Here is a 27,595-nt window from a genome sequence, read left to right on the forward strand (position 1 = left end):
TTCATAATGCTATCATCAAACGTTTCTTTTACTGCGTCGGTTGCTGGGTCTCCAGTAGGGTTACGGGAGGAATAATTGAAAAGTAGCCCGAACGGTGTGCTACCGGTGGATTTGCTGAAGGTCTTATTTAAACCCCATTGTACTTGGGGTACGCGACGATCCCAATCCCTATCATCTTCCAGCTCACAGAGAGAAGCTAGCGCTGGCGTGATTGAACGATTGAACCTTTCCACCTAACCATTGCCTATACAGTGTTCTAGACCTGGATAGAATCTCATTTGATTATCGGGAAATATATCCTGACTCGCCTTCGGTTCCCCATTGGTATGCATATCCACAAAACCAATGTAGTTTGATGGAATAACGGTAGCTCTGGCGGCCCAAAGATTTACCAATGGTTTTGGTAAGTCCGGAATATTGATCTTGCGCAGGCAGTCGTCATGGTCTTGGTCGTTATCTTCAGTTTTCTCATTGAAGAGCCTTACGATATTCCGTCTTCTGATTAATGTGACATACGATTGTTCAGTAAAGGGTTGTCCGACCATTAACGGGATACTTTGAGTGGAGTCAGGAACTATGTAAACTTCGACTGAGGCGTCTGCTTGATCAACCTTCAAATGAGCTTTGAATCTTCCTATAGGTTTGACAACACCAGCCCCGTATCCATTGATGATGCATCCATCCGGAGGTTCTTCATGGGCAAGTTTTAACTTTTGAGCATCTGTTTCTCTGATAGTCACGCATTTGCTGCCTTGATCCAAATAGGCGCGAATCTTCTTGTTGTCAAGTTCTGCTTCGAAGAAGTACTTTTCATTCTGGTTCTGGTTTGAATTCTGTTTTTCCATGCAGAGGTTGTTGCTCATCCCATTATTATGACTTCCCGCTGAAGATCTTCTGGTTGGGCAACTCCTTCACTCATGAGTGGTCTTTTGACAGTGGTCGCAACGTGGCTTCCTTGATGGTTGAGAGCAATCTTTGGCGAAGTGACCATACTCGGAGCAATTAAAACAAAGTGCTTCTCTCTTTGAGTTAAATCTCGGCTTTCGTGATGGATTGAGTTAAATCTCGGCTTTTGTGATGGATTTGGACCTTTTTCAAACTTCGGCTGACTACGCTGGTGGTGAACTTCCGCGAATTTTTCTTCATCCTGATATCTGGCAGATGAGGCTTATCTTGGGTCCTTTCGTGAGTTTTCCCATTCTTGCGCTTGAAGAGAGACGGAGACGTTCTTCCATCTGCTTCACAAACTTGAGGAGTTCTTGAGGATTTGCGTACTCTCTTACACTCAGAGACGTAATAAGTTGGTCATCCATCAATCCCGTGATTAGATATTCCACCATATCCGACTCCGTAAGGTTGCAGAAGTGAACTTTCGCAATCTTATCATGGTAATAAGCCTAGAACGTTTCTCCCTTCCGTCTGGTTCGCTGCTCCGTTTCTCGGTAGAGTCTCTGCATAGATTTTGTTGATGGAAACCATTCCTTGAGCTAGTTTTTCCAGTCCATCTAGCTATGATTGACTGAGGCGAGCCCGTCGTACCATACCCTTGCATTACCTTCAAGCTTCGACAGAGCGTGACTGATTGTAGTTTTTTCCGACCAGGAATATGCGTTTGCAATCTCGTCTACCTTGGCCAGCCACGTCTCCATGGACTGTTGCGGAGCCATTTCCGGATCAAATATTGGAATCAGCTGGTTTGTTTCATTCCATGGTTGTAGTAGAGGGGTTACTGTTTGCGCAATTGGGACTTGGTTTTGTTCAATATTCATGACTGCTGCTAATGCTTGTTGTACTGCGGTGCTGACGGCTACTTGCATGGCTTTCTCGAAATCCGCCATTGCAACGATTCCAGTTGGTGGTGAACCTTGAGCCATTGCCCTTGTCGAGTGGTGGACGAACTCGTTATCGTTGGGCAAATCGTGTAGGCTTAAACTTGACTGGGAATCGGCTATATCCAATTGAACTAGCTTAGGGTTCGTGACAGAGTCTTTTACGTTTGCGTTCGAATAGTTAACCTTCTTAACTTGGCGAAATTCACTAAGATTGTTCTTACTGCGTACAGACTTAAACGTTGCCATACTCACGGCAGTGATACGAAACTTATTCTTCTCCGCCAATCTTGCACTGGTTCTTAATCCGTCCGCCGAATCCCTTTTCTTCATTAAAGACTCTTCTTGTTGTTTAAACCGATGTTGCCAGGTTGATATGTAGCTCACAAAAAGTACCGCCGACTGTTTCTCATTTTTAGATATTTCATTCGTTCCCGGGTTATTTTCGTGACGTTTAGGCGTTTGGGTTTACTTTAATCCCACTTCTGAAATGTTAGCGCACTCGCGACTGAATAAAAATAAACATGCTTCGATAAAAAGGTAAAAACATAGTTTATTATAAAAAAACGTCTTGGTTTGGACCAAGGCCGAAAAAACAAACGATATGTGTGAGGTTTATCAATTGGCTGAAGTTTCAGATATTGCAATTTTTTTTAGTTATTTTTATCCATTTAATCCTTAAAAAATATTAAATTCAATCAACTGATTTTACTGTTAATCGATCTAGTCCCTCTAAATTAATTGAAAAAATTACATATCTACGCTTTTTCAAGAACAATTACATTTTCCGAAAACATTTTATCATGAAATTAATTATTTTGAAGGAAGTACGTGCTGAGGGATCAATAATGAATATTTGAAATACTCTGTATAAAAAGACCAAGCGAACTTTGACATAATTCGAAAGGAAAATGAAAATTTTTAAAAGTGGATTCCAAAGCAGGGTGTTGCACGAATTCATACATTTAATTTCGTATATCGAAATGCTACATTTCCAATGTCGTGACTATGAAGTAAAGGTTGCACTGCAATTTCCCTTTTCGTACTTTAGAATTTGAAACGTCACCACCCCTTTCTACATTGTTGGCGTTACTTGTACACCGGTAACGTATTACGCATAATCATTTTAGCACGCGTAAATACCATTTCGGAAAACACAGTGGCGAGGCCACCATTGGGTATTCTCCCTCGCACCAAGGGTCACCGCCAGACGGTAACAAAGTTGACTGCAGGCAGGAGGCTAGTCAACTTTCACTGCCTATAGCGGTGCTTCTAGGCGAGAGAGAGGACCTTAATGGCGGCATCACACCTGTGTTTTAATTCTCTGTATGTAATTTCTAAAATGGTCTACTCTCTTACAAATGTACACCGATTGGACTGAGTGATCGGTCCTTCAGGCGCTAGCGAGTGTCAAGCCACAACAATAATCATTCTTGTACACGAACGTTTTATAGTTTTAGGTTATTAAGGTTGGCGGGCAAGTCCGGAGAGTCATATACCGTTCACTAATGTCACGTGAAAAGGTTTCGACCTATATGGTAATATTTGCTGGGTGTATTGCGTCGGCTCAGATAACCCAAAACACTGGAACAACTGGTGATTGTAAAATTTTATATATTGGGGAAATGGAGGAAGGGGGGGGGGGTTAAGTTAAGTGTGACCTTCTTCGTTTAACTGGTAATGAATGGAGATGAATATAACAAGCCTTTGGAACTGAAACGTATTTCTTTTTATGCAATCTTTACCCTTACCTTTGGTTATATACCGATATCATATTTGTCCAGTGTTACAGATAGCTACCTACTAAATGAAACCACACAGGATAAACGATGTTGCTTTGTCTTAAATAGACGACATTAGTTATTTAGTTTATTAACTAGTCTGAACAAAATAAATTTAAATTATCATGTTTTTTTGAACATCAGTCTTCTTAGCAACTTACAGATTTAAACTTTTTTGGGTGCAAATTTGAAAATTTGTCAAGCCAGCAACAATTAAATCTATGTCCGTCAAGGTGCTTACACGAAATCCCTTCAAAATAGTTAATTTCATGATAAAATGTTTTCGGAAAATGTAATTGTTCTTGAAAAAGCGTAGATATGTAATTTTTTCAATTAATTTAGAGGGAATAGATCGATTAACAGTAAAATCAGTTGATTGAATTTAATATTTTTTAAGGATTAAATGGATAAAAATAACTAAAAAAAATTGCAATATCTGAAACTTCAGCCAATTGATAAACCTCACACATATCGTTTGTTTTTTCGGCCTTGGTCCAAACCAAGACGTTTTTTTATAATATCTGTCACTTCAGTCTTAATGTAATTAAATTTTGAATAATTATGTTAGCTCTACCGTCATACATTTTGGGTTGAAAGAAGAACTTATGTATCGTTAATTACATTTAACTTATATAAAAAACATAGATTTCGATAAGCATATAATTTGTACTTTATTTAAGATAAAGTTTAAAAATTACAATATTTAAAATATAGAATAAAAATGTTTATTTGTTTCGTACACTCTATACATATACAGTGTGGTCGAGATCAGACCAACACCTTCCTTTATGTACAACCCCCAATACTGCCAACGGCTGATGTCATACTAAATTATACAGCGTGTAAATAAATGTCTGGAATTCATGATTATTATATGCTAGTGACAAGTTACAAAAAGAATACTGGAGAATATGCCTGAACACAACAAAATATTTTAAAGCACAGTCCTACGATTGGTCTTAGAACGTGGGCCTCAAATTAAAACTTCTTAACTGTTTGGTAAACACATCAACGAAAATATTCGACGTTTCTACCATTGTGGTTGAGGCAGACGACTGTCCATGTCTTGCAATACATTTGCAAGCAGTAAACTCATGACGCCTGGTAAGACTAATGGTATTGCCGTCTTAGGTAATCCTCGTCCGTTAAGGCATGATGTAAGGGGTATGATAATGGCGGTAGTGATGCCATTGTAAACTGGCACAAACAGTAGAAAGGCTTAGTGCAACTTCTTGTTCCACCGCTCTATTATTACTTATTAGCATGAATTGGCTTCAAAACGTGCTACGATGTCAAAATCTCTATCCTCATTACAGACTATACAGTCTCTTCTACATTCACGATCTTGCACTACCGAAATCACGAAGGTGCTCGCCAATGTCGGCAAAGGTGCTTCGCACCGGATGTTGTCGGTGTGGAAACAGTTCGGCATAAAGCACTGCCTTTAGTTGAACGTTACTGCGACCTTCACCCAAAATAAACATCATGTCCAATTTGTCCTGGTTTGAATAGGTTGGCATTTTGCTAGGAAACGAAACTAACTACTATAATTCTACTACTTAGCTGCTACACTGAAGACCCTGTATATCAAAAGGGACCGGAAGTACCTCAAAGTTTTCAAAGATTGCCAGATTGAGCGGGTCATGGGGTTTATAGGTTGCTTTGACTTTCGACACGTGACACCGCGGTATGTTTTTGGTGCTTCAATGTCCTCTCCCGATAGGCCCAACCAATTACCATCCTGGTTTTTCGGCTCAGTGTTGCGGTATTGCTGGTCCCATTAGAAATACAAGGTCTGTATTGTTAAGGCTTAGAAATACGTGGTCTTATAAACTGGTCCTCAGGATTAGTGACCCCTAACGTCTATAAAAAATAAACTGGTCCTTAGGACCAGTGACTCTTACCATAATATTCTTTCTACTGGTCCCATTGTAAAGTTTTTTTGTTGATATATATAGGCGCTAGCCACTTGCGAGAAGGTTCAAGGTAGTTTGACCATAAATGACAGGTTTGACTAAATTGACTCTGCGAGACTTCAAAATTCCAATCGTGCCGAGACTGCCGACTGCCGCGTAGTTTTAAATCTAACTTAATACCACTACCAAAACCTGGTACCACTTTGGGTCTAAACTCTAGAGTGATACGGTTTATTGTGTTTGAAAGAGAAAAGTTAAGAGTAGAAATTGGAAGAAAGCTTGAATTTTTAAACTGGTCCCGCCTCAATTCCCATCAAAAAACTTAATTATTAATTTTTTCAATTAAAAAACTGGTCCAAGCAATTAATAAACTGGTTTTGGACCAGTGGACGTGTGCTATTTCTAAGTCTGGTAGTGTTAAAATTGTAACAATACTCCTGTTAAAAAGGCACGAATACTGTAACATCCCGCTCAAACTTTTAAGTTTCGCTCCTTTTCAATGGCTCTCTTTTCAATATGGGAAAAATGCTTTTAAATGACAATTTATTTACGTGTAAGAATCAAACAGGAAAATGGAGGCTGAGTGAAAGATAAGTGTAGTTTTAATTATAATTTGTTAGTTTATTTATAAGGTATCCATGAATTTCCCAAAAAAATTCGTGTTTTGGGTTAATTTCACATTAATTATACTTGATTAAGTTTAATTTAACGGTTTATCTAGTGTGGATACAAGTTTCGATAAAATATTAACTTTAATTGCAATTACCCTAAAATATGTATTTTAATGATGAATTAAATTAATTTGAAAGTGAAATAGGAAACATCTGTGGCTGTGCGAAAAACTTGTGATGTTTTAATCTTAATTTGAGTGCGGTTCGGGAGAGTGGATTAAGCTTAAAAGTATAATTTATTGGAATTTTTTACCCTAATTGCAACGTTTAGTGAAGTTTAACATTTTTGCCAGTCATTATTTTACCCAAAACTTTTGAATTTCGCGCCTATTAATGTACTTTAAAGATAATTTAAATTAACTTAAGTGTGAAATAGAAAACATGGGGCTATACCAACAGCTTGTCCAGTTTAAATCTTAAGTTACTCGAGTTCTCATCCAAAATATGTACATTTCATCTTTAAATTCACGCTAATTATACTTAATTAAGTTTAAATTTATGAAGGATTGAGGTTTGGCAGTGTTGATTTAGCTTATAAAATGAGTTTCAAATTACCTTTATAGTAAAGTTCAGAAGAGTTTTTTCATTCTTGCCAACACATTGCGTTCTATTTTTATCACACCCCGTGCTATATTTTTGGTAACATAAAGATCATCTATAACATATGTTAATGAATGATGTGATTCTATAGTTTGGCAACTTTGACTTGAATACCAGTAATTAAATTAAATACCTAAACAATTCATAGCAATTTAGTCAAATAAACAAACGGCAATGTGAACTGTGGAGATAACGAACAACGTAACCCTCCGTTGCTGACGTGGTTACGTTTGAAAAATCAGCGCAAATGTAAACATGGAAATTATTTGACTAATTAAATTACATAACGACACTGTCCTCCTGGATTAACCAGCACCACTGTTATATTTATGAATTAACAAAATCCACTGTTGGTAACAAATAATTTTTAAAATGATTAACGTAACATACTGACTGGTTCAATAGTATAGAAATTGTTTTAACGAATAATCTGGTCCTCTACGTTGGTTGAGTTTCAGGAATTATATCACATACCTTCACAATTAGTAGCATTTTAGTGAGATTAACAAATAATGAAACCTTGTATACCTCAAATGAGAATGTTGAATTAACTGCGCTAAACGTAAACACGACGACTCTTAAAACTGCCGTAAGGAAAACACATTGAACTTTTTGTCATTTCCAGTAGTATTTTGAAGTTCTCGATCTTTTCAAAGGGTGAAAAGCACTATTTTTATTTCAACACCTTAATAATTTGAATAAATATGCCATTTTTTACTTCAAATGGTAAATGCAGTAAAAAAAAAACCTGGGGTTAGCCTGGTTAGGAAATGTTTCTAGCATAAAACGGAGCAGACTATATAAAGAATTCCAAAACTAATGAGAGCTGGAAATAAGCCGTTTTAATAATCTTTGAAGAGGACAGACATTATAAAGACTATAATTTCATAGACTAACTAAAATACAACCTAAGCCTTGGCCGTAAAGAACGTCGAAAAACTTACTTCAAAAGATATAAAAACCTCTATTAACTGTAATTATTTACCTGAATTAATTTTTTAGATGAAAATTCGACCTGATAACAAAGTATTTGTTCTTAAGGGTGTTATAGATAATTAGCAAATCCAAATAAAGGTGTTCAAGCTCGGATGAAATACCAAAGTAATTAATTTTAGTTGCCTTACTGTCGTCTGTTATGAAATTAGGAATTTTCCACATAAAAGCAAACGTTTGAAATTTATCAACGTAACTTGTTAGTACGCAAAAAGCTAGGCCGTTCTAGTTATCAATGAGAACGAAAATGGGGAAATAAGTTTAAACGCGCTAGGAGGTTAGGCTGACTTCTGACCCAAAAGTAAATTTTTGACGTACTATCTTAATTAGTTAAATTACAAAAATTAGAATTCATTAATTAAAAATCGAAACAGGTAAGTTTCTCATTTAAGAAATGCTTGTTAATTTAGAAGCATTCCTAAAACTAACTTCGCTATAGTTTTCCGTATGGCCTGTCTCAATTTCCTTAAAAAACCGAAATTTTTTTAATGCTTTTTCTATGGGACGCTAACCCTAAAAGGTATGACTTTTTGTTTAACATTACGGAAGGGTTAAATCAGTTAAATACTCACAAAGGTTGGCAAAATCAATCTCCTTAAATACTCACACAGGTTGGCAAAATCAATCTCCTTCAGTAATACGTAAGGCTTAATTATATTATTTGCCGAACAAAATTAATCGAGCAAATTTAACACTTAACTTCTTCCTTCGAAATTCTATCAAAGAATGAATCAACTGTTTAAAAAAGGTTTTTTTCGCGAATAGGGCGCTATCATACCAACAGCAATTCCGTCATATTTAAAAAATATACATTGCCAACACTTTTTTCAAATAAAGAATGATAAAAGTGCGTAAAAAAAGGTCTTTCACAAATAGGCCTAGGGGGCGTATAAACTAAACAGCAACAACGCTCTACAGCTACACTAATCTTACACAAACAAGGAGTACTATAAACCCACTACTGGAAGCGGTATTTTTATTCAAACGTAAAACAATTTCGCTTAAGCTTAACATCTCTAGACATCGGTAAAAATGTCTCTATCACTCCTAGACATTATAACTCAAATTCATCTGATTATGTTTTAACAAGGTTAAATCTAACTGGGAGTAAGATGAAAGGAGTAGAAGCTTATCTGTCTAAGGAAATATGAAATTTTATCTTAACAGTTCGTTAAATCATAAGTTTATAACGAAAAAACGCGGAAGGGGAAAACGAGCAGACAACTGCGATTTTTGGGGGTAGAAGGTTAAGAGCGCCATCTGTCGTCCGTGCCAAAGTTGAACTTCCACTCGAAACGCAATGAGAAAGTGGATAAAATAATGCCATCAGCTATTTAACTGCGTCGATATATTTAACGACTTGACCCATGACCAGCCCATAACACTGGCTTCTATGAATCCTATTTATTCTTGGATGCTAGGAAACTTGGTAGACGTAACAGTCTGTACCAAGTACCCAAGCATCCTTCAATAAACGCCTGGCAACATTGTGGTACGCATGGTACAACTTAAAAATAGGATGTGTATCTATCTTTCCAGTCACTCCAAGTCGTTAAGCCCTCATTACAGAGGATTTGAAACACTATCGTAATTCCAAGTGTCTCGAATCTCTAAGTTCCTGTCCATTATGAACAGTGCTGAGAGAATGATACATCAGAAAGAGCCATTCAAATCGAATTGCCGAAAATATTATCCTTATTTTCATTTCATATAACAGAGAAAACAAATTATTATGGTTCTGAGAGGAGCTTCCCATTTTGGTTGTTGTTCTCAAAAATATATCGCAATGCACGGGCCTAGATAGATACAGGAGGCAATGTAGGAAATATAACGCAATGCACGGGCCTAAAAAGATATAAGAGACAATGTACGAAATATAACGCAATGCACGGGCCTTGATAGATATAGGAGGCAATGATTTAACGACTTCGGTACTTGGGTTTATCTTTAATATTTAAATAAATATAATTATTTTTAATTATTTTAATCGCCAGTAAATAACTTTAAAAATAGTTAAATCGTTTAAAATGAAGTTGTTCCTATTATCTTTCGAAACTTTGCTAATATTGACGTTTAAAGTGAAGGGTACCCCTCTTGCCCGCTTTTTTCAAATTTTGGGGTATATATACGTTTCGTTTCCATTATAATAATAGATAAAAACGCATTCGCGTGAACCTTTGGTGGAAGCCCTGCCATTGGGAGGCTAGACGTTTCTCGTAACCCTAGCCGATCGCCGCGTATATCTTAAAACCAAATAATAGATAAAAGCGCATTTGCGTGAACCGATGGTGGAAGCCCTGCCATTGGGAGGCTAGACGTTTCTCGTAACCCTAGCCGATCGCCGCGTATATCTTGGAAACAAACGATGACGGAGGAAAAGAAGCCAGAATGTACTGACTGGCGTCCATGTGGAATGGACAAAAGACCTGAAGATGGTGGTGCATTGAAGCTGGTGTCAATGTGGAATTGACGAAGAACAGAAGATGGTGGTGCATAGAACCTGGTGTCAAGGTGAAATTGACGAAGAACAGAAGATGGTGGTGCTTAGAAGCTAGCAAGTACAGACTAGTGTCCATGTGGGATGGACAAAGACTAGCAGATTGTGGTCCTTAGAAGCCAGTTAGTAAAGACTTGTGTTGGTAGATGAATGGCCAAATTTCCGTGAACCGCGAACGCGTTCCGGAAATCGGGTATTTGTTTGCTCCAATACGCAAACTGCGAACGCGGTCACGTGGGGTCTGACAGACACACAGACACACAGACAGACACACAGACAGACACACATACACGGCCGGTGTAATACCTCTCCGTGACATACGTCACTCGGAGAGGTAAAAAGTAACTTCTTTATATGAGATATAAAGAGACCGAACTAACCACCGACGCGGCACTAGTTATCGGATCGCGAGCTGATTAACAGAATGCCTAGTAAAATGCTTTTTACCTCTCCGAGTGACGTATGTCACGGAGAGGTTCTAATTTCGACGTGTCTGTCTGTCAGTCTGTTGTTACACCCACGTGACCGCGTTCGCAGCTTGCAAATCGGAGCAAAGGTATTTTCAATTTCCGGACCGAATTTACAGTTCCCGTTAATTGAATTCCACTTCATTGCCTGTCTAACACCACAAGCCTCTGGTCTTTGTCCATCCCACATGGACACCAGTCTGTACTTACTGGCTTCTAACACCACCATTTTCTGGTCTTTGTTTTTGTCCATCCCTCATGGACACCAGTCTGTACACCTGGCTTCTAACACCACCATCTTTTGGTTTTTGCTTTTGTCCATCCCACATGGACACCAGTCTGTACACCTGGCCTAACACCACCATCATCCTTAAGGTTAAGACATACGCGGCGATCGGCTAGGTTTACGAGAAACGTCTAGCCTTCCATTGACGGGGTCTTCCGCCAAGGTTCACGCAATTGCGATGTTCTTATCCATAGCTGCGATTCGAAACCCTTATATACTACTTATTTGAGTAAGGCGAAGCAACCGGCGTATGCTTCATTTCAAACGCCAATATTAGTCAAGTCTCTCAAGAATGTTTAATTGTTCTTTTTTTAAACGATGTAACGTTCAATAAGGCGAATAACTAACGAAGAAAATATTAAATATTAATTATATTTATTTTAATATTTAAGATAATCTTGTTTCTCAATTCAAAATTAATACGGAAAGCGTTAAAAAGCAGTCTATGTTTTTGTCTGTGTGTGTCCGTCCGTTGTTACACTAGTGCGCTGCGTTAGAAGTTCGCTTTGTTTTGATGTGTAAAGAAATCCTACAGAACCATAATATTCCCTTTATCCTTAATATAAAGTGAATATGTGGAAATATTTTTCGTAATTATGATGCATTGAGTACTTTTGTAGCTTTAAAGCTCTGTTTTATTTTGATATTCCAAAGACTTTTTTAATATTATTATTTGAAATAGCAGTTTACATATTACTTAAGCTATACTACATCTGTATATAGAATAATCCTTGGTTTAGTGATTTCATGAAGAAAGCTAAGATCTAAACTCCGGCGGGTATATCTAGTATTACCCGCAATAGGCTTAGTGAAAAAAGGAGTAAATTATTGAGGCCTGAGGTGAAGTAAACTTTGGGTTTTGAGTTTCGTGCCTGAAATGAAGGTCTCTTCATCAACGGTTCAGAGTGAGCCGAAAGTTAAATACACTCTTAAAAAATCAGGTTAAGATTTTATAATAGAAGAAAAGATCATGGTGGCAATTAGATTAGTAGGGCTAAGCTACAGAGTTTTTATTCTCTTTATGGTGCGCATAGACTATCAGTGCGGCTAGCTACAATTTAGCTTTGGTATTATTTAACGTTGACACTCATGTTGGCAAACTAAGAATATTGTTGAGGTGAGACGAGACGGTATTGTTTACACTGCTAACCAGTTGTGAATGTAGCTGTCAGAATATATTGTAAACAGCTGAAGCGTAGACTTCATTTCCAGTTCTTTTTGCCATTGACTGATTTCCATGTGTCCAAGATTTATCCTTATTGGATGTAAAATGGCGTCTGCTTTACTGTATATTCGCTATGCTTGGAATACTGCTTCAATATTTCGTAAATTTTTACTTCGAAAAAGAGAAATAATTCCATATCTAGGTTTAATAAGTTTGTAGTAGTAGACCACTTGACTCGGAGAGGTAATATTTTGGTTTTCCCAACTTGTTAACTTTAATAAGTCTCTTTTGTAAAACGTAACATGTTGATAGAGTCGGGTTTAATAACGTAGCAATAATTAATTAGTTCGCACCAGACATTTCTTCGCGATGGCATCTATCACAAGTCCCAAAGCTTTTGAACCTGGCACAGATCCAGCGTCGGCATGGAAGATATATAAGGAAGAATTTGAATACTTCACCGAAGCCGCCAAACTAAAAATGGAATCGAATAAAATGCAAGTAGCCACGTTTTTACATATACTGGGAGCAGCAGGCAGGCGAATCTATAAGACGTTAGACATAACAGAAGCGATCGAGGATCGAACTCTGGACATCATTTTGGCAGCATTTAACAAGTACTATGCTCCTAAAAAGACTGACATCTTTCATCAGTACGCTTTTATAACGGCCAGGCAAGCCCCTCACCAGACATTCGACGACTTCTAAACGGACCTCAAGACTAAAGCACAAGCCTGTGAGCTCAAGGACTTACAGAAACCTCTACTACGTACCATGATAGTAGCAGGAATTAACGACGAAGAATTATGGAAGCAACTTCTCAACAAGGGTAACACGCTAGACCTCGACATGGCTGTCCTTACATGCAAAGCTTACGAAATCGCCAACTCTCAAGCATCCAAAACAACGCTTTCCGAAACAACATCAGTCGATGCTATCAATCAGCGCAGAACAGCAAATAACCCACACCAAAGAACCCACTCCTTTCAAACTCGATCCACTCGACCTCTGCCATTCTCTCAACGATATCAAAATCAAGGATATCATTGGTTTATGATTATACTCTGCACCGTATTGGGTAATACATAACAGAGTTTTGTTTTGTTTAGTGTTTGAGCGGATAAGAAAAGGTGCCTTATGCACACCCTTTAACAGCGTGGGACCCTATATATTTTTTTTTTGTAAATAAAGAAAGATGCATGTATATAGAAGTAAATAAATAAATAAATAAATAATGTAAACGATCGATAATGTCTCGAGGATGAAAATTGATAGTAGTGGCGGCCCTTAGATGATTGGTAAGGCAGCGGAAAATTTAAGGGGTGAGTGACAGCAAATCGAAGTTGGTGTCAATAAAATGCATTAGCTTCCGCAGATGTTGAAGCATGTTCCCATTAGTTAGAACTTTTTGAATAGTTCCGTCAAAAGTAGAGCGATTCAAGATGCCTTCTGTGAGGGGACATTGCAGAATGTAGTGCCTGGCGTCGGCGATAACAGCTCCGCACCCGCAAAACGGGTTGGGGTGATGACCGAGATCGTGAAGATATTGCGGGAATTTTCCGTGCCCGGTAAGAATTTGCGTCAGGTAGTAGTCCGCGCCAGGACCATCAGTAGAGGGACGTGGGTAGAATTCGTGCGTGAGTAGACCAGTGATACCAGTTTCCCACAAATTTTGCCATGCATTGGTCGAAATTTTGTGCAGGTAAGTCTTTAAATAGTGACGGGATGGCGCTATATATATTTGAGGAAAGGCAGTGCCATGGGCAGTTTCTTTAGCTGATTGATCAGCAAGTTCGTTGCCGTGATTTCCAGCATGGGCCTTAATCCACGATAGGCGGACTAAGGGCAAATTGTTTAGTGTAGACTTAATGGACGGGACCAAGTCGGTCGTGTTAGAGCGGTTACGAAGGGCGGTTATTGCAGAAAGACTATCGGTGTAGATGTGGACTGATTCGGTTATGTGATTTTCGACAATCCATCGGAGGGATTGGTGAATCGCAACGAGTTCTGCGATGTATATTGTGCATTCGTTGTTCAGGGTGAAGCGCCGACAGACGAGGGTACGAAAATCGTGGAAAACCACGAACGCGCAACCGACACCGTCATCGAAGCGGGAGCCGTCTGTATAAATTTCAAGACCAAGCCCACTGGGGTCGTAAGCCCGACATGGAATCAATATTCGTTTTGCAGGATGAGCAGCAAACTTGGGGACTTCGGAAAGGTAAGTGTGACTGGTTAGGGGTGTTGTAACGTGCATTGTATTTTCTTTCAGGTTGTAACTGCGAAAAACCGCGGCTTCTTCGCTAGCTACAAGATGAAGAGGTAGGATACCGGTAAGGACTTGCAGAGCGGCCGTGGATGTCGTACGATAAGAAAGCGCCATGCGTTGAAGGCAAGCGCGTTGAATGGTGGTTAGACGACGGACTATTGCTGAGTTTTTGGTTGCTGGAAACCAAACACCACAAGCATATAAAATCATGCGCTCCAGACCCTTTTTATACAGGGATTTTAGAGCAAGGCCTTGAACTCCCCAGGTCTTACGGGCTAGGGCGGCCATTTATTGGAGAGAGACGGACACCTTGGAGTATATTTCATGTAAATGGGGAAGGTAGGTCAATCCCTGGTCAATGGTAACACCTAGGAGACGGAGCTCTTTGGTGTTAGGAATGTTGGTATTTCCCATCTTATAAGTTGGGGGACGATCAGGTTCTTTCGATCCACTGCGAAAGAACGTGATGGCTTTGGACTTGGAGGGACTACAGCTGAGTTTATTTTTGATGCACCATTGATAAACGGAGGCCAATAGTGTGTTTCCTTGACGTTCACAAACACTGCGAGAAGGGTCCCAGACGATGCAGTTGATATCGTCGGCGAAGCCCTGCATGTCGGTTTGAGGGATGTAAGGCGTTTGGAACAAAGTGTCGCAAACAACGTTCCACAATGTGGGACCAATACAGGAACCCTGTGGGACGCCTCGGGCTATCGGTTTAGTAATTGCGAAATTCGGAGTCGAGTAGATGGCAGTTCTGTCAGAGAGAAAACTGTTGATCAGCATGTAGAGATTGCGAGGACATGATTTGCGTTTGAGGGAACGTAGGATAGAAGGTATCCACACATTGCCAAACGCGCCCTCAATATCAAGGGAAATGAGTGACGTATGGAGCTTTGCTTGTTTGTTATTCCGTATTAACGAATCAGCGCGAGACAGTGCATGAACTGTTGATTTTCCCTGTCAAAACCCGAATTGACGGGGGTCAAGGAGCTGGTTAAATTCTAAATAGTGGGTGACACGTTCTGTGAGTAGTTTGTCGAGAATTTTGCCGAGTGTTTCGAGGAGACAGATTGGGCGATACGACCTAGGACATGTGGGGTCACGACCAGGCTTATTGATGAGGATCAGGCGGGATGACTTCCAAGCAGTAGGGAAGTATCCCAACGTCAAGCAAGAATTGGAGAGGCGATGTAAGATCTCTGGTCGAAGACCATTAATCGCGACCATAACTTCCATGGGAATGGCCGTGAGTCCAGCAGCCTTTTTGGGCGGCATGAGTGATATAACTTCCGCAATCCCAGCTTCCGTGAAAGCGAGGTCGTCGGCACTGGTAGGTGGAGTCTCTATATCGGCACGCACCATAGAATGGTACGGAAGGTCATCGGCGGGATTGTCGGGGGAGAACAGCGTGTCAAGGATTACAGATAGAGTCTGACCGATGGTGGTGGTCAGCTCACCAGAAGGAAGGCAGACCGAGGATAGAGTTGTTGGGCCTTTAAGTCGGTGCATGGAAATTTTGTATGGGATGGTGAACGGATTTGCAGCGGAAACAGAAGCACAAAAGGAGCGCGCCACGACAACAATTTGGCCTGTTTAATGTTAAGTTTAAATAATGCAGCATCTCTTTTATAGGCTTCTCTGTACGATGACCGTAATGCGGGGTTGGAACAGCGCTGAAAACGCCTACGAAGGGCATTGACCCTTTGCCTCTGTAGATGGAGGGTGGTAGACCACCATGGAACAGACCGATGTTGTGTGGTCTGGGACTTTGGACGAAGATTAGTAACACATATGGTGGAGATCAGAGAGGTATATTTTGCAACAAAAGTGTCAATATCAGAAGTGGTAAGCAGCGCCGGAAGGGGTAGACTGTTCAGAAGATCAGTGGCAGGATTAGAAAAATCAGTCCAATCGACGTTGGAAAGATTGTAACCCGTATTGTGGGTATAATTGGTGGGAGTACTTGTATACTTAAATGTGATACAGCGATGATCAGAAAGAGTGTCAGCGGTCATGATTTTCCAATCAACAACCCGGTCGACAAGATCTAATGATGAAATGGTGAGATCGATGAAGCTCGTTCCTCGGCCATCGAAAGTGGGTCCAAATTCCGGGATGTTATGAACGTATAGGTTCCGACCATGAACGAAGTCAGAGGTCAAGATGCCGCGATGATTGGTTAATGGGGATCCCCATAACGGATGTTTAGCGTTGAAATCGCCAGCTATGAGCATGGTGGTATCGCCCTGCCTATCAATGAAACTGTTTAGATTGTCGAGGAACTGATCGTAGTCGCATGTTGGTGAAGCATAGACGCTGGAGACTCGTAAGGTGGCACTCCCGTAGCGAACTTCGACGCAAACGAGGTCGGGACAAGAGTGGATCTGTAACACATCAACTGATCGATTAAGTACGACTATGGCGCACTTTGGGTTAGCTATGGCTGAATAAATTCGCGAGGTTACGGAATACCCGGCAACCCTACCCTGGTATAAATATGGTTCGGAAAGCAAAGGAATATCAAATGATTCTTCCAAACAGGTTTGTCGGAGAAAGGCAGTGGCGATCCTTCAAACGGCCTAAGGATAACCGGGTACGGGAAATAGCAAGGCAAGGCCGGAATCCGAAAGTACTGCCCCTTTCGGTAAACACGAGACACCCGCACTGCCACGACCTCTGGGCGCCACCGCCACCTCTGAATCAAGGATATCAGCCTCCACCCCGTAAACCTAACTAAGAAGGATATCAACGACAAGGATCATCATGTAGATTCTGTGGTACGCATCACGTACGCCGCCCTTGCCCGGCAAGGGATACCATGTGTCTTAAATGCCACACCAAGGCCCATTGGGCCGCAACCTGTCGCTCAGCCTTCCAACTTCAAACTCAAGACTTTAATCCATCAGACTTGCCCGCCATTCAGAGGTATTATGGGCAGCATCAGGTACAACCACATGATAATGACAATACTGATGGATATTACAACGATTTCCAAGACGACGACGGCACTTACTTCACATATCAGTCTACGCCCTCTTTGCCAACCGACTTCGATTCTTTCACATGATCTTTCGTGCCATACTACAACTTCCCGACCAACAGACATCGTCGACGATGAATTATACGACGACTTATACATTTACAACACTCGCCACAAATTCAAGGTGGACACTGGATCCCAGGTTAACATAATCACGAGAAAAATGTACGACGCTCTACCCGAATAACCACCATTAAAATAACCACTATACACAGTTTCGTCGTATTCTTGCCATTCCATACCAATTGACGGAGTGACTCACCTCCCTAGTACTTCTGGAAACGCTTGCTTACTCGAATGCCCATTTTACGTTACCTCACAAGACCGTACGCCGATACTTGGAGCACGGGCATCACAGCAACTTGGTCTCATCCATCGAACACTAACACCACTAGGAACACAGCCTCCCTCTTTCACCGCCAAGACAGCCCAGATTCACGCCACATTGAAGACGCCAACTCCCACCACTGCTCAGGAACTCGTCAATCAATATCATATGGTCTTTGACACTATTGGGAAGCTTCCGGCGGAATACGACATCAAACTTAAACCAAACGCAATTCCAATTACGTCCGCATGTCATAAAATCCCACACGCTTATCGTCAAGCCACGAGTGAAGCTCTTGCACGGATGCTCGAACAAGACATAATAACACAAGTCAATGAACCAACGGAATGGATACACAACATCGTCGTGGTTCCAAAACCCACGAGAAAACCCACATATCCTGGAGAAATTGTAAAGCAAGAAGTCCGAATCTGTCTCGACCCGCGGAATTTAAACGGAGCTATCAAACGCCAACCATATCCGCTCCCAACAACTCAAGAAATCTTTGCTGATTTGCAAGGTTGCAAGGTATTTACTGTCCTCGATGTGCAAAGCGCCTTCTGGCAAATTCCCTTAACCGAAGCAAGTTCCCGTTTGTGTACATTCGCCACACCACAAGGACGTTATCGTTTTAAACGCCTCCCATACGGTATTGTCACTGCGACGGAAATATTCCAACAGCAAATGCGAGAAATATTCACGGCACATCAATTCCGAAATGTACACATATAAACTGATGACTTCTTAATAGCTACATCGGATATGAAGTCGCATCTACAAATACTTCAACAAGTCCTGGAGCGGGCTAAGCAACACGGCCTGCGTTTCAGCACACGGAAGATGCAATTAGCCGTCGGACGAATAACGAACCTGGGACACGTTGTAATGCAGGAAGGTGTCCAAGTAGACCCAAAGAAAGTCGAAGCGATATGCTCCCTTCCGCCCCACCTGACAAGAAAACTCTTCAAAGATTTCTGGGGATGGTAAATTTTGTATGCCGGTTTATCCCAACGTACGCAGAACATACGGCTCCTCTTAGAGAACTTCTGAAAAGCGATATAATATTCGAATCGACTGAAATACACCAAAAGCATTATGACGCACTTAAATCTCGTTTAGCGTCGGCACCAGTGTTAAGGTTCTACGACCCTAAACAGCCTAACGTAATTTCAACAGACGCCAGTCAATTTGGTGTCGGGGCCGTCTTCATGCAAAACCATCAACCAATAGCTTACACCTCGACAACATTCATCGACACCCAAATGCGATACGCTCAAATTGAGAAAGAGATGCTCGCCATAGTCCACGCTTGTGAACACTTTGATTTCTACATTGCTGGAACCCAAGTAACGGTTCAAACTGATCATAGTCCGTTACTATCAATTGTCAAGAAACCGCTTCACCTGCTATCACCGAGACTACAACGTCTTCTACTACGTCTGTTTCGGTACAATCCAACTCTAATTTACGTACCAGGGAGTCAATTGTATGTGGCAGATACTTTATCTCGGGCCCCTCAGCAACATCAAGGAATAAACAAGGACTCGTTGGATGGACCACACACTGCTCTCTATGCTGTGACAACACTAACTACAGCCAGTCAAGAAAAATACAAATCAGCCACAGACCTAGACCCTACATTAGCTCTTATACGGGAATACATCACTGAAGGATGGCCGAAACATCGGAAACAAATACCCTCGGAAGCAGTACCATTCTGGCCATATCAGACAGAACTGTACACGCAAGATGGCCTAATCTTCAGAGGAACTAACCTGGTTGTATCAAAAGCACTACAGACCGAACTCGTAGAACGGATCCACGGCGCAGCCCATTACCGAATTAACAGTTCTATAGCAAGAGCCAAGGAGAATGTTTTTTGGCCAAACATGATAACAGAATTAACGCAGCATATCCATAACTGCTCTACCTGTCGTAGCCGAGATCCCGCAAACCAAAAGCCACCGATAACCGCTCACCCAATACCTCAGTACCCGTGGCAAATTGTTGGTACAGACTTATTTCAAATCGACTCCAAACACTACTTTCTTATGGTGGACTACTACTCCAAATACATAGAGAACCACGAATGCCCATTCTGTCATCGAATTCATGAACGCCCAATTTGCCCGTCACGGGGCACCCCAACGCATTGTCTCGAATAATGGCCCACCCTCCAATTCGTATCAGTTTAGAGCATTCCTGCAACAATGGCATGTCGACCATGTGACTTCAAGCCCTCATTACGCACAATCCAACGGCATGGCTGAAAGAGCGATACAAACGCTTAAAAATTCCATGATCAAAGCCAAGCATGAAGGAAAGGGTCTGGACCATGTACTGATGGAATATCGATCTACTCCCAAAGCCAATGGCCCCTCACCCGCAGAAATGCTAATGGGACGTCGTATAAGAACACCATTAACGACCAATGCCGAAACCCTGAAACCACATTATCCAACAGATGATATCGAACGAGTATTAAGACGGAACCAAAGTAACATCAATCGACAAAGGAATGTGAGAACTACTCTTCCCCCACTTCACGTTGGTCAGAATGTAAGATACTTTGCCGCCCACCGGACATGGCTACCAGCTATCATCACGGCTCAGGCAGAAGAACCACAATCATACCACATAAGAACATCTAAGGGTCAGAACTTCAGGAGAAACCGAATACACCTTCGACCAGACACTACTAGGAGACAAGAAACACCAGCAACTAAATATCTTCAGCAAAGTGTAAATTATCCTCAAAACCAGTCAGTAATATCGGAACGTCCTACTGCGGTTGTTAAAATAGGGTTGCAGAATAGTCATGACCAACAGTTTCTCATTCGCCAGCACACCACCCAACCAGAACAATTCTACAAGCCTTATCATCAACTAATCAGAGAAAAACCAATCCAGTACTATCGACACCAACCCATTCTGAAGTCTCAGAAAGTGTCCGTGATGAAAGTCATCAAAGTCTACAGCCACCTCGCATATCGACAAGAATTCGCCGACCACCTGAACGTTATAGTTCATCACAAGACTATAATTATGGAAGAAGAACTTTAATATGTCTCTTTTGTAAAACGTAACAAGGTTAGGTTAGGTTAGGTTAGGTTTGGTTACGTTAGGTTAGGTTAGGTTAGGTTATTTTAGGTTAGGTTAGGTTTGGTTTGGTTTGGTTTGGTTAGGTTAGGTTAGGTCTTTTAGGCTTATTAAATGTTGCAAGATGGAACTGCCTCCGTGATTTGAGAACAATATCTGCTTTTAAGTTTCTACTGCTCTTGTTATATTCTCTTTGATGTTGGTCGAAAAATTTTTTGGGCTATTTTATTTTTTAATGTTCTGAACTTTGGCTCGTTGGGAGGTATATAAGTCGGATGTTTCTCCACATATTGCATGGAAATGGAGAAGCTCGTGTCGAATAAAGGCGGTATTAAAATACTACGGGAAGGTTTTTTGCATGTTAAACAAAAGACCCTTAGTAACGCGTTGATAAAATGGGAGTGCGTCAATAGGAAATTAGGATGCCGTGGAAGTTTGACAACTGACGAGAATGTCCAGGATGTAATTAAAGTGTCCTATCATAATCACTTGTCCAATGTGCTCGCGTCCGAAGTTACCAAGTTTCGTACTTCACTCAAGGAACAAACTGTTTCATCAAGTGATTCGAGGTTGGCAGTTTATGGTGCTGCGCTTGCCACGGTTTCGTCTGATTTGAAGTCGTACATTCCCACTTCAGAAGCTATCAGAAAGACCATCATAAGATCCAGATTATCACTGCGCCCAGCCGTTCCAAAAAGCCTTGCTGATCTGTGAATCGAAGGGGACTGGACCATGATTACTGGAAGCGAAGGGGCGAGAGAATTCTTGCAATATGACAATCATTCAAGTTTGGGTAACGAGTCTTCAAGAATTTTAATTTTTGCGGTCCCTGAATGTTTAAAGTACTTAAGTGATTGTTCGGAATGGTTTATGGATGGTACATTTAAAAAAGTCCCGGATGGTTTTTTGCAAATTTATGTTATTCATGTAAGATTGGGAGGTAGATCATTAGCCGCGGTGTATGCCTTATTAGAGAAAAAAAATGCTAAAACATATTGTGAATTGTTCGTTACCTTAGATAAAATTTGCCGGGATCGTAATATAATTCTTGCTCCCCAAACCGTTGTAATTGAGTTTGAGAAAGCTGTATTTTCTGCCTTAAAAGAGGTATTTGGTTATCATGTGAAAGTACGATATTGTTCCTTTCATTTATCTCAAGAGTGTTTTACGTAAGGTTCAGGAGCTTGGGTTTATTGTTAAATATAGACATGACAGAAACTTTCGTAACTTTGTTCATTCATTAGTTGCTTTGGCATTCTTGCCAACAGATCGTGTATATGAAGGAATATTGCATTTGTATTATATATCCGATGAGTCAGGTATGGAGCTGCTTGACTATTTCGATGCTGTCTATGTAAGAGGCCCATTTAAAAAGAAAGTTACGGCTAGTGGCCTAAAATTAAAACGGTCAAGTCCGCAATTTGAACCCGAGACCTGGAACGTTCATGATGTAACCCTCAATGACGGATCAAGAACGAATAATATTTCTGAGGGATGGAACAGAAAATTTTCTTTTCCTACTTAAGGGGAATAAAATTAATATTTGGTCTTTTATTGAGGGTTTACGCTTGGACGTTGCTATTGCCTTGGGTCTGTTACATGACGAACAAAATGGCGTTGAAATTAAAGACAAAAATTGTAAAAAATATTTCGAATAGCAAAAAATTCTAAAAAATATGTACGTGAAATATGATAAAGGGCTTGTAAGTTTGGAAAATTTTCTAAGCTGTGCCGCCAAAAAATGTGAAATGTGAAATAAAAAAAATACTTATATTTGAAACTTCTGTTATATATTTCTCAGAGGATTTTCGTTGGGGGATTTTGTCTTCTTATAAGGATTTGGGGGGATTTTGTCTTGTTATAATGATTTGGGGGGATTTTGTCTTGTTATAATGATTTGGGGGGATTTTGTCTTGTTATAATGATTTGGGGGGATTTTGTCTTGTTATAATGATTTGGGGGGATTTTGTCCTACATTGGGGGGATTTTGTCGCATTGGGTTAGATGGGGGGATTTTGGTATACATTCCGGAAAACAAATTATATACTCGGACTCGGGCTGAGTGTAGGACTTATTCAAAATGCTAAATTCCTGGCCGGGCTTGGGTCGGGCCTGAAAAACTCTTATATTACTGGTATATATAACTGGTATATAACCCAGGGATTGACAACTGTTTTACTATAATTAATTTTCTTTTAGGGTGTTCAGTAGGCCTGTGCGAGTCCAGTTTTTTTGGCTTCGAGTCGAGTCTCGAGTCCTAAAAAAAGCTCTTATAGAATCTCGAGTCGAGTCTTTTAACTGGTATCGAGTCCTCGAGTCCTAAAATCAGCTTCAAAAACTACGTCTCAAGCCCTGTGTCGAGTCCTGATAAATTACATCAAGTCCCAGTCGAGTCCTAATAAATTATTTCATGCCAAAATTAAGGCTAAATATTTTCATATCTTTAATTTTTTACTCTTCATTTGTTCAAATATCACAGGTTGGATATAGAAAGTGCCAAACGTCAATAAACAAAATTTTAACTTTTGGCTTTGGTTTGTTCTAGCTGACGTCAAATTTTTGTCCAATCACCTGTCTTCACTAAAATCTAAATCGGTAAAACCCCACTAGATGCCACACTCTACTTGAAATTCCTGGTCACCGAGTTCAGGGGAAATACATGGATAAAGAATGAGCGTGAGAACATTTGTTTTCACGCTAGAGGGTAGGCAACCCCCTATCTCCGAAGGCAGCTTATTCGATATATACTTTGTTGCAGCTTCGGTTGTCAGCACGGGAAAGCTAGGCCTCTATGTAATGTAGATTTGTGCGTGCTGACAAGAGACGAAAGAAGAATAAATTATTTATCCATGGTAAATATTTATGGACTTGATATGGTGTTAAGCCTCGGTTCGAGTCCTCCTCGAGTCCAGTAGTGAGGATTTTTGAGGACTCGAAATTATTCTCAAGTCGATCGAGTACTCGCACAGGCCTAGTGTTCAGACAGTGACATATTCTTCTGATAGAACTGAAACATTTTCAATTTAAATAAAATCTAATTTTCAAAGTTGTAATAATATAATATCTTCCAATATGTTAGATGCATAGACTAGACACGCATGATGAATTTTATATCATTGTCAAGAAATCTTTGCTTATAACGCAGCCAAAAGTAGGTTAAATTGGTTCAAAAGCAATAGTGGTCAGCTTACGTTTCTACAAAGGAAATATGAGCAGCAGCTATTTAATATAGAATTATCACCTAAACTTCGATGAAACCGATGCAAATGGTAAAAAATAAGTACAATCAATGACGTTACTGTGCATATATCGAAAGTAATTTATTCAACTTCCAAAGCAGTCCTAGTCTAACTCTGAAACTATCTTGTCAAAAAATTATTAACCACAAGAAAAAAATAAGAATTATTATCTGCTAAACTGAAAAACAAAACTTAAAATAAAGAAATGCAACATTGAAAATATTTACCCTCCATATGAATGCATGCATTTTATAACGAAGAACTTTTGTTTATCAGATGTATAATTATAACATTACAATATAGAATTTATAAATTTAACTCTTAGTCTCAAGGCTTTTGCTAGAGTAAATGAAAACAATATTTATATAAACGGCTACGTAAATTTAACTGTATATTAATATAATGACAAAATCTCTTTATATTATTCAAATAAATATGATGTTAGTTTAAAATAAAGCGATTTTCCTAATTTTACGTTAATTGAGCGTACAGAAAGAATATAGCAATCCTTAGAGGGAGCGCGCTGTTTAAAAATGAAAGTTTATTGCCGCTTCATTAGACTCCCTCCTTCCATTAATATCGACCATCTGCTCATGTCGCTGAGTACTGAACACAATTGGATAATGGTTAAACCCCGAGTTTCCTTGCTACTATTAAACGATTCGTTACGCTTATTTTAGCTACAGCCGCTCCACATCATTCTATGATTCAAACTATTAATAATTCGGTGAGTCTCTGAAGGTGACAAGAGTAATCTTTACTCAAATTTCACCTTTAACGGTCATTGCCAGAGTATAAAATAACGTGCGAAATTTTATATACAGTGTATGAGATCAGAGCACACAGTATTCGTCAGAAGTTACCTCAATGTCCAAGTATCTGGAAAAGAGACAATAATTAATTTCAGTTCGGTTTGTTCGTTTCTATATAGAGAAGTCCGACCGGATCTAGGCACTCTAAGTCGGCAAATTAAAAGGCTATTTCTTGTTTTAATGAAGAGCAAAAAAGCTGTCAAAAGTCGAAATAACTCATTTACAAAACTGAAAGCATTATTATTATTCTTGAATCCCTCCATTTAATGACAGACTTCAGTGGTCTTTCTATCTTCAAGAAAGAAAAAATATCCAGCTTTTTATATATAGTAAGTAACACTTGCCCAATACAACTTACACGAGAAAATTACCTCTATCAACTCTTCAAATACACAAAATTGAGATGTAAAAAGTTTAATTATCGACAACAGAACAAGAAATATTCCGAAACACTTTTACGAGCTTTAGATGCTATCACCATATTAATATGATATTTTTACTCCGCAAGATAGATTTTCATTTCAAGCACATACATTGAACGTACGGAATTTATGAATTCACAAACTAAGACTGTATTATTAAAAATGAAAATTCCTGGTAGATATTGAAATACAGGTAAATTTCAATGAATATTTAACATTACACAAGGCTTCGCTTCAATAAAAGGAGGGTAGAGGCTGTGGCTTATATCGTTGCGAAATCTTCTTTCTAAGATAAGTAAACAGTCACTAAACAATTCACAAAAATACCTCCACCAGAGAAAAGTGTATTTAAAAACTTTTTTTTGTCAATAACATCGTCAAATCGCACTATAATCTTATGATTCACATTCATTACGGTTAATACATAAAAAGACGTTATCAAGATATTGGAAAGGCCAGGGTATAGGATAAAAATGCCTGTTCAGTTATTTATAGTATTAATTTTTTGATTTAACACGTGACTTTAACAATTCTTATGGCTAAATTATTTAACCAAACCAATGGCAAGTCATTTGTTAACGCGAGCTATCTTTTGTTTCTGGATCCGGTTATGTTAGATTGCTTTGAATCCAATTATTAACACAATCATACCGACAGCCAAAACAGATGCTTGAACGGTTAAATACAGTGAAATTAATAAAATAAAATCCTAAAGCTTCTGAAGCATTTTGACTAGAGATGTGAAATTACCGTAATTTTTGAAAACGGTAATTTACCCGGTAAATTACCGATAAATTACCGGTAAATTACCGATTGAAATCTTGGGAAAACAAAAATTACCGTTCGGTCGGTAATTTTTGGTAATTTATATTTTCCCGTCCGTACAATTCTTTACTTTATACAACGTATAATTGTGAGCACTATCTGACTGCTTTACACGTATTTGCGGCTTTTGCTACCATGACGGCATCCATGGCCTTTCTAATCTGATCTCTAACTAAATATTTATTAAAAGACTAATTTCTAGCCCAACTTTGCAAGTTTTAAGGCTAGCGATTAGCGCCTGGTGAGTCATTTTGGCTCACAGAAATAGTAAACACAGAAATAGTTGATCATTTAAGTGTAAAATGAACTTTTAATGCATAATAAAAATGTTTGGTAATTACCACGGTAATTTACCGTCGTAATTTACCCGTAAATTACCATTGTAAAATTACGGTAAGATATAAAACGGTAATTTACGCGGTATTTGGTAAATTACCGGTAATTTACGGACGGTAAATTACCGACTCACATCTCTAATTTTGACAATTATGCTACTTTACTTAAATCTGAACTGTGTATCTGTTCAAACAGACAATTATATTTTCAGTCTACACCGTTGAGAATTAAGTAAAAGGTTCAGCCAGTCCCTATCGTAGAGAATTTTCAATACAATGTTCATCAGTTCAGACGTTCAAATGTACCTAGATTAGTCGATCCCAGAGAAGATAGTAGTGATGATGTTAACAAACAGGAAATAGAAGATTAAAATTTTAGACTACCCTTTAAAACCTACCCTTCTACCACTTATATGTTAAATTCTTTGTAACCGAATCAATAATGCTGAAAAACGAAAAGCTCAACGAGGGAAAACGCAGTGTACGTTACAACGCTACCACCAGGCTTTAAAAATTATAAAAACCGCAAAATTTTGTAGTTCCTCTGATCCAATTTTGTAATATACAGGGTGTATCTGAAATGGACGTAGGAGCGGAAGTATTTGGGTTCCTGGGGCCAATATAAGGCGAAACTGGGGTATGACATTTTGTCGTACGCCAACCCATTTGGAAGTTACTCGAACTTAACACTTGCTAGTTTGCATAAAGCACAGCATGTTGACTTCGTCTAAAACAGTAGGAATTAAGTTCAAAATAGGATGATTATTGCAAATTAGTGGTTGCCAGCTAGAACAAATAAAAGCCTCATAGCCATAGAGTCAATTTTTAAATAGTAGAAAGTTGTACAGTTGGTGACTCATAACGAACATCATTGGGAAACAACATGTTACGATTAGTTTGTTGAAAAAACTGACCGATACTAACGGGAAACTGACAGCGATAAGTAGCGCAGTCTAATAAGGAACACCGACATTTTGCTTCATTCTTCAAACAATCCATAGGTTGCAAAAGCGTTCAT

General features: G+C 39.5%; 2 protein-coding genes and 1 long non-coding RNA gene across 4 annotated transcripts; all 3 read right to left on the reverse strand.

The window, feature by feature from the left end:
- Nucleotides 1-3,661: 3,661 nt before the first annotated feature.
- Nucleotides 3,662-7,982, reverse strand: LOC149620752 (uncharacterized). 2 transcript variants are annotated; one of them, XR_016375159.1, is made up of 6 exons: nt 7,783-7,982; nt 7,326-7,443; nt 7,192-7,271; nt 6,931-7,115; nt 6,753-6,852; nt 3,662-5,742 (listed from the first exon to the last, which is right to left on the reverse strand). It is a non-coding gene; the product is annotated as an uncharacterized LOC149620752 (long non-coding RNA). The 2 variants fall into 2 exon arrangements; XR_016375160.1 differs by lacking the exon at nt 7,783-7,982 and adding an exon at nt 7,516-7,567.
- Nucleotides 7,983-13,520: 5,538 nt separating this feature from the next.
- On the reverse strand, nt 13,521-14,762 carry LOC149620753 (uncharacterized). The gene has a single exon (XM_089854592.1). It carries the CDS (start codon nt 14,760-14,762, stop codon nt 13,521-13,523), a length of 1,242 nt encoding a protein of 413 aa, XP_089710718.1.
- A 629-nt stretch (nt 14,763-15,391) lies between these two features.
- On the reverse strand, nt 15,392-17,297 carry LOC149620754 (uncharacterized). The gene is made up of 5 exons (XM_089854593.1): nt 17,270-17,297; nt 16,449-16,920; nt 16,122-16,243; nt 15,559-16,066; nt 15,392-15,467 (listed from the first exon to the last, which is right to left on the reverse strand). Exons 1-5 carry the CDS (start codon nt 17,295-17,297, stop codon nt 15,392-15,394), a joined length of 1,206 nt encoding a protein of 401 aa, XP_089710719.1.
- Between the last annotated feature and the right edge of the window lie 10,298 nt (nt 17,298-27,595).

The sequence above is a fragment of the Phalangium opilio genome, unplaced genomic scaffold (genome assembly GCF_054372755.1).
Source record: "Phalangium opilio isolate 3A_F unplaced genomic scaffold, DU_Popi_V2 ptg000209l_1, whole genome shotgun sequence".
Lineage (NCBI taxonomy): Eukaryota > Metazoa > Arthropoda > Arachnida > Opiliones > Phalangiidae > Phalangium > Phalangium opilio.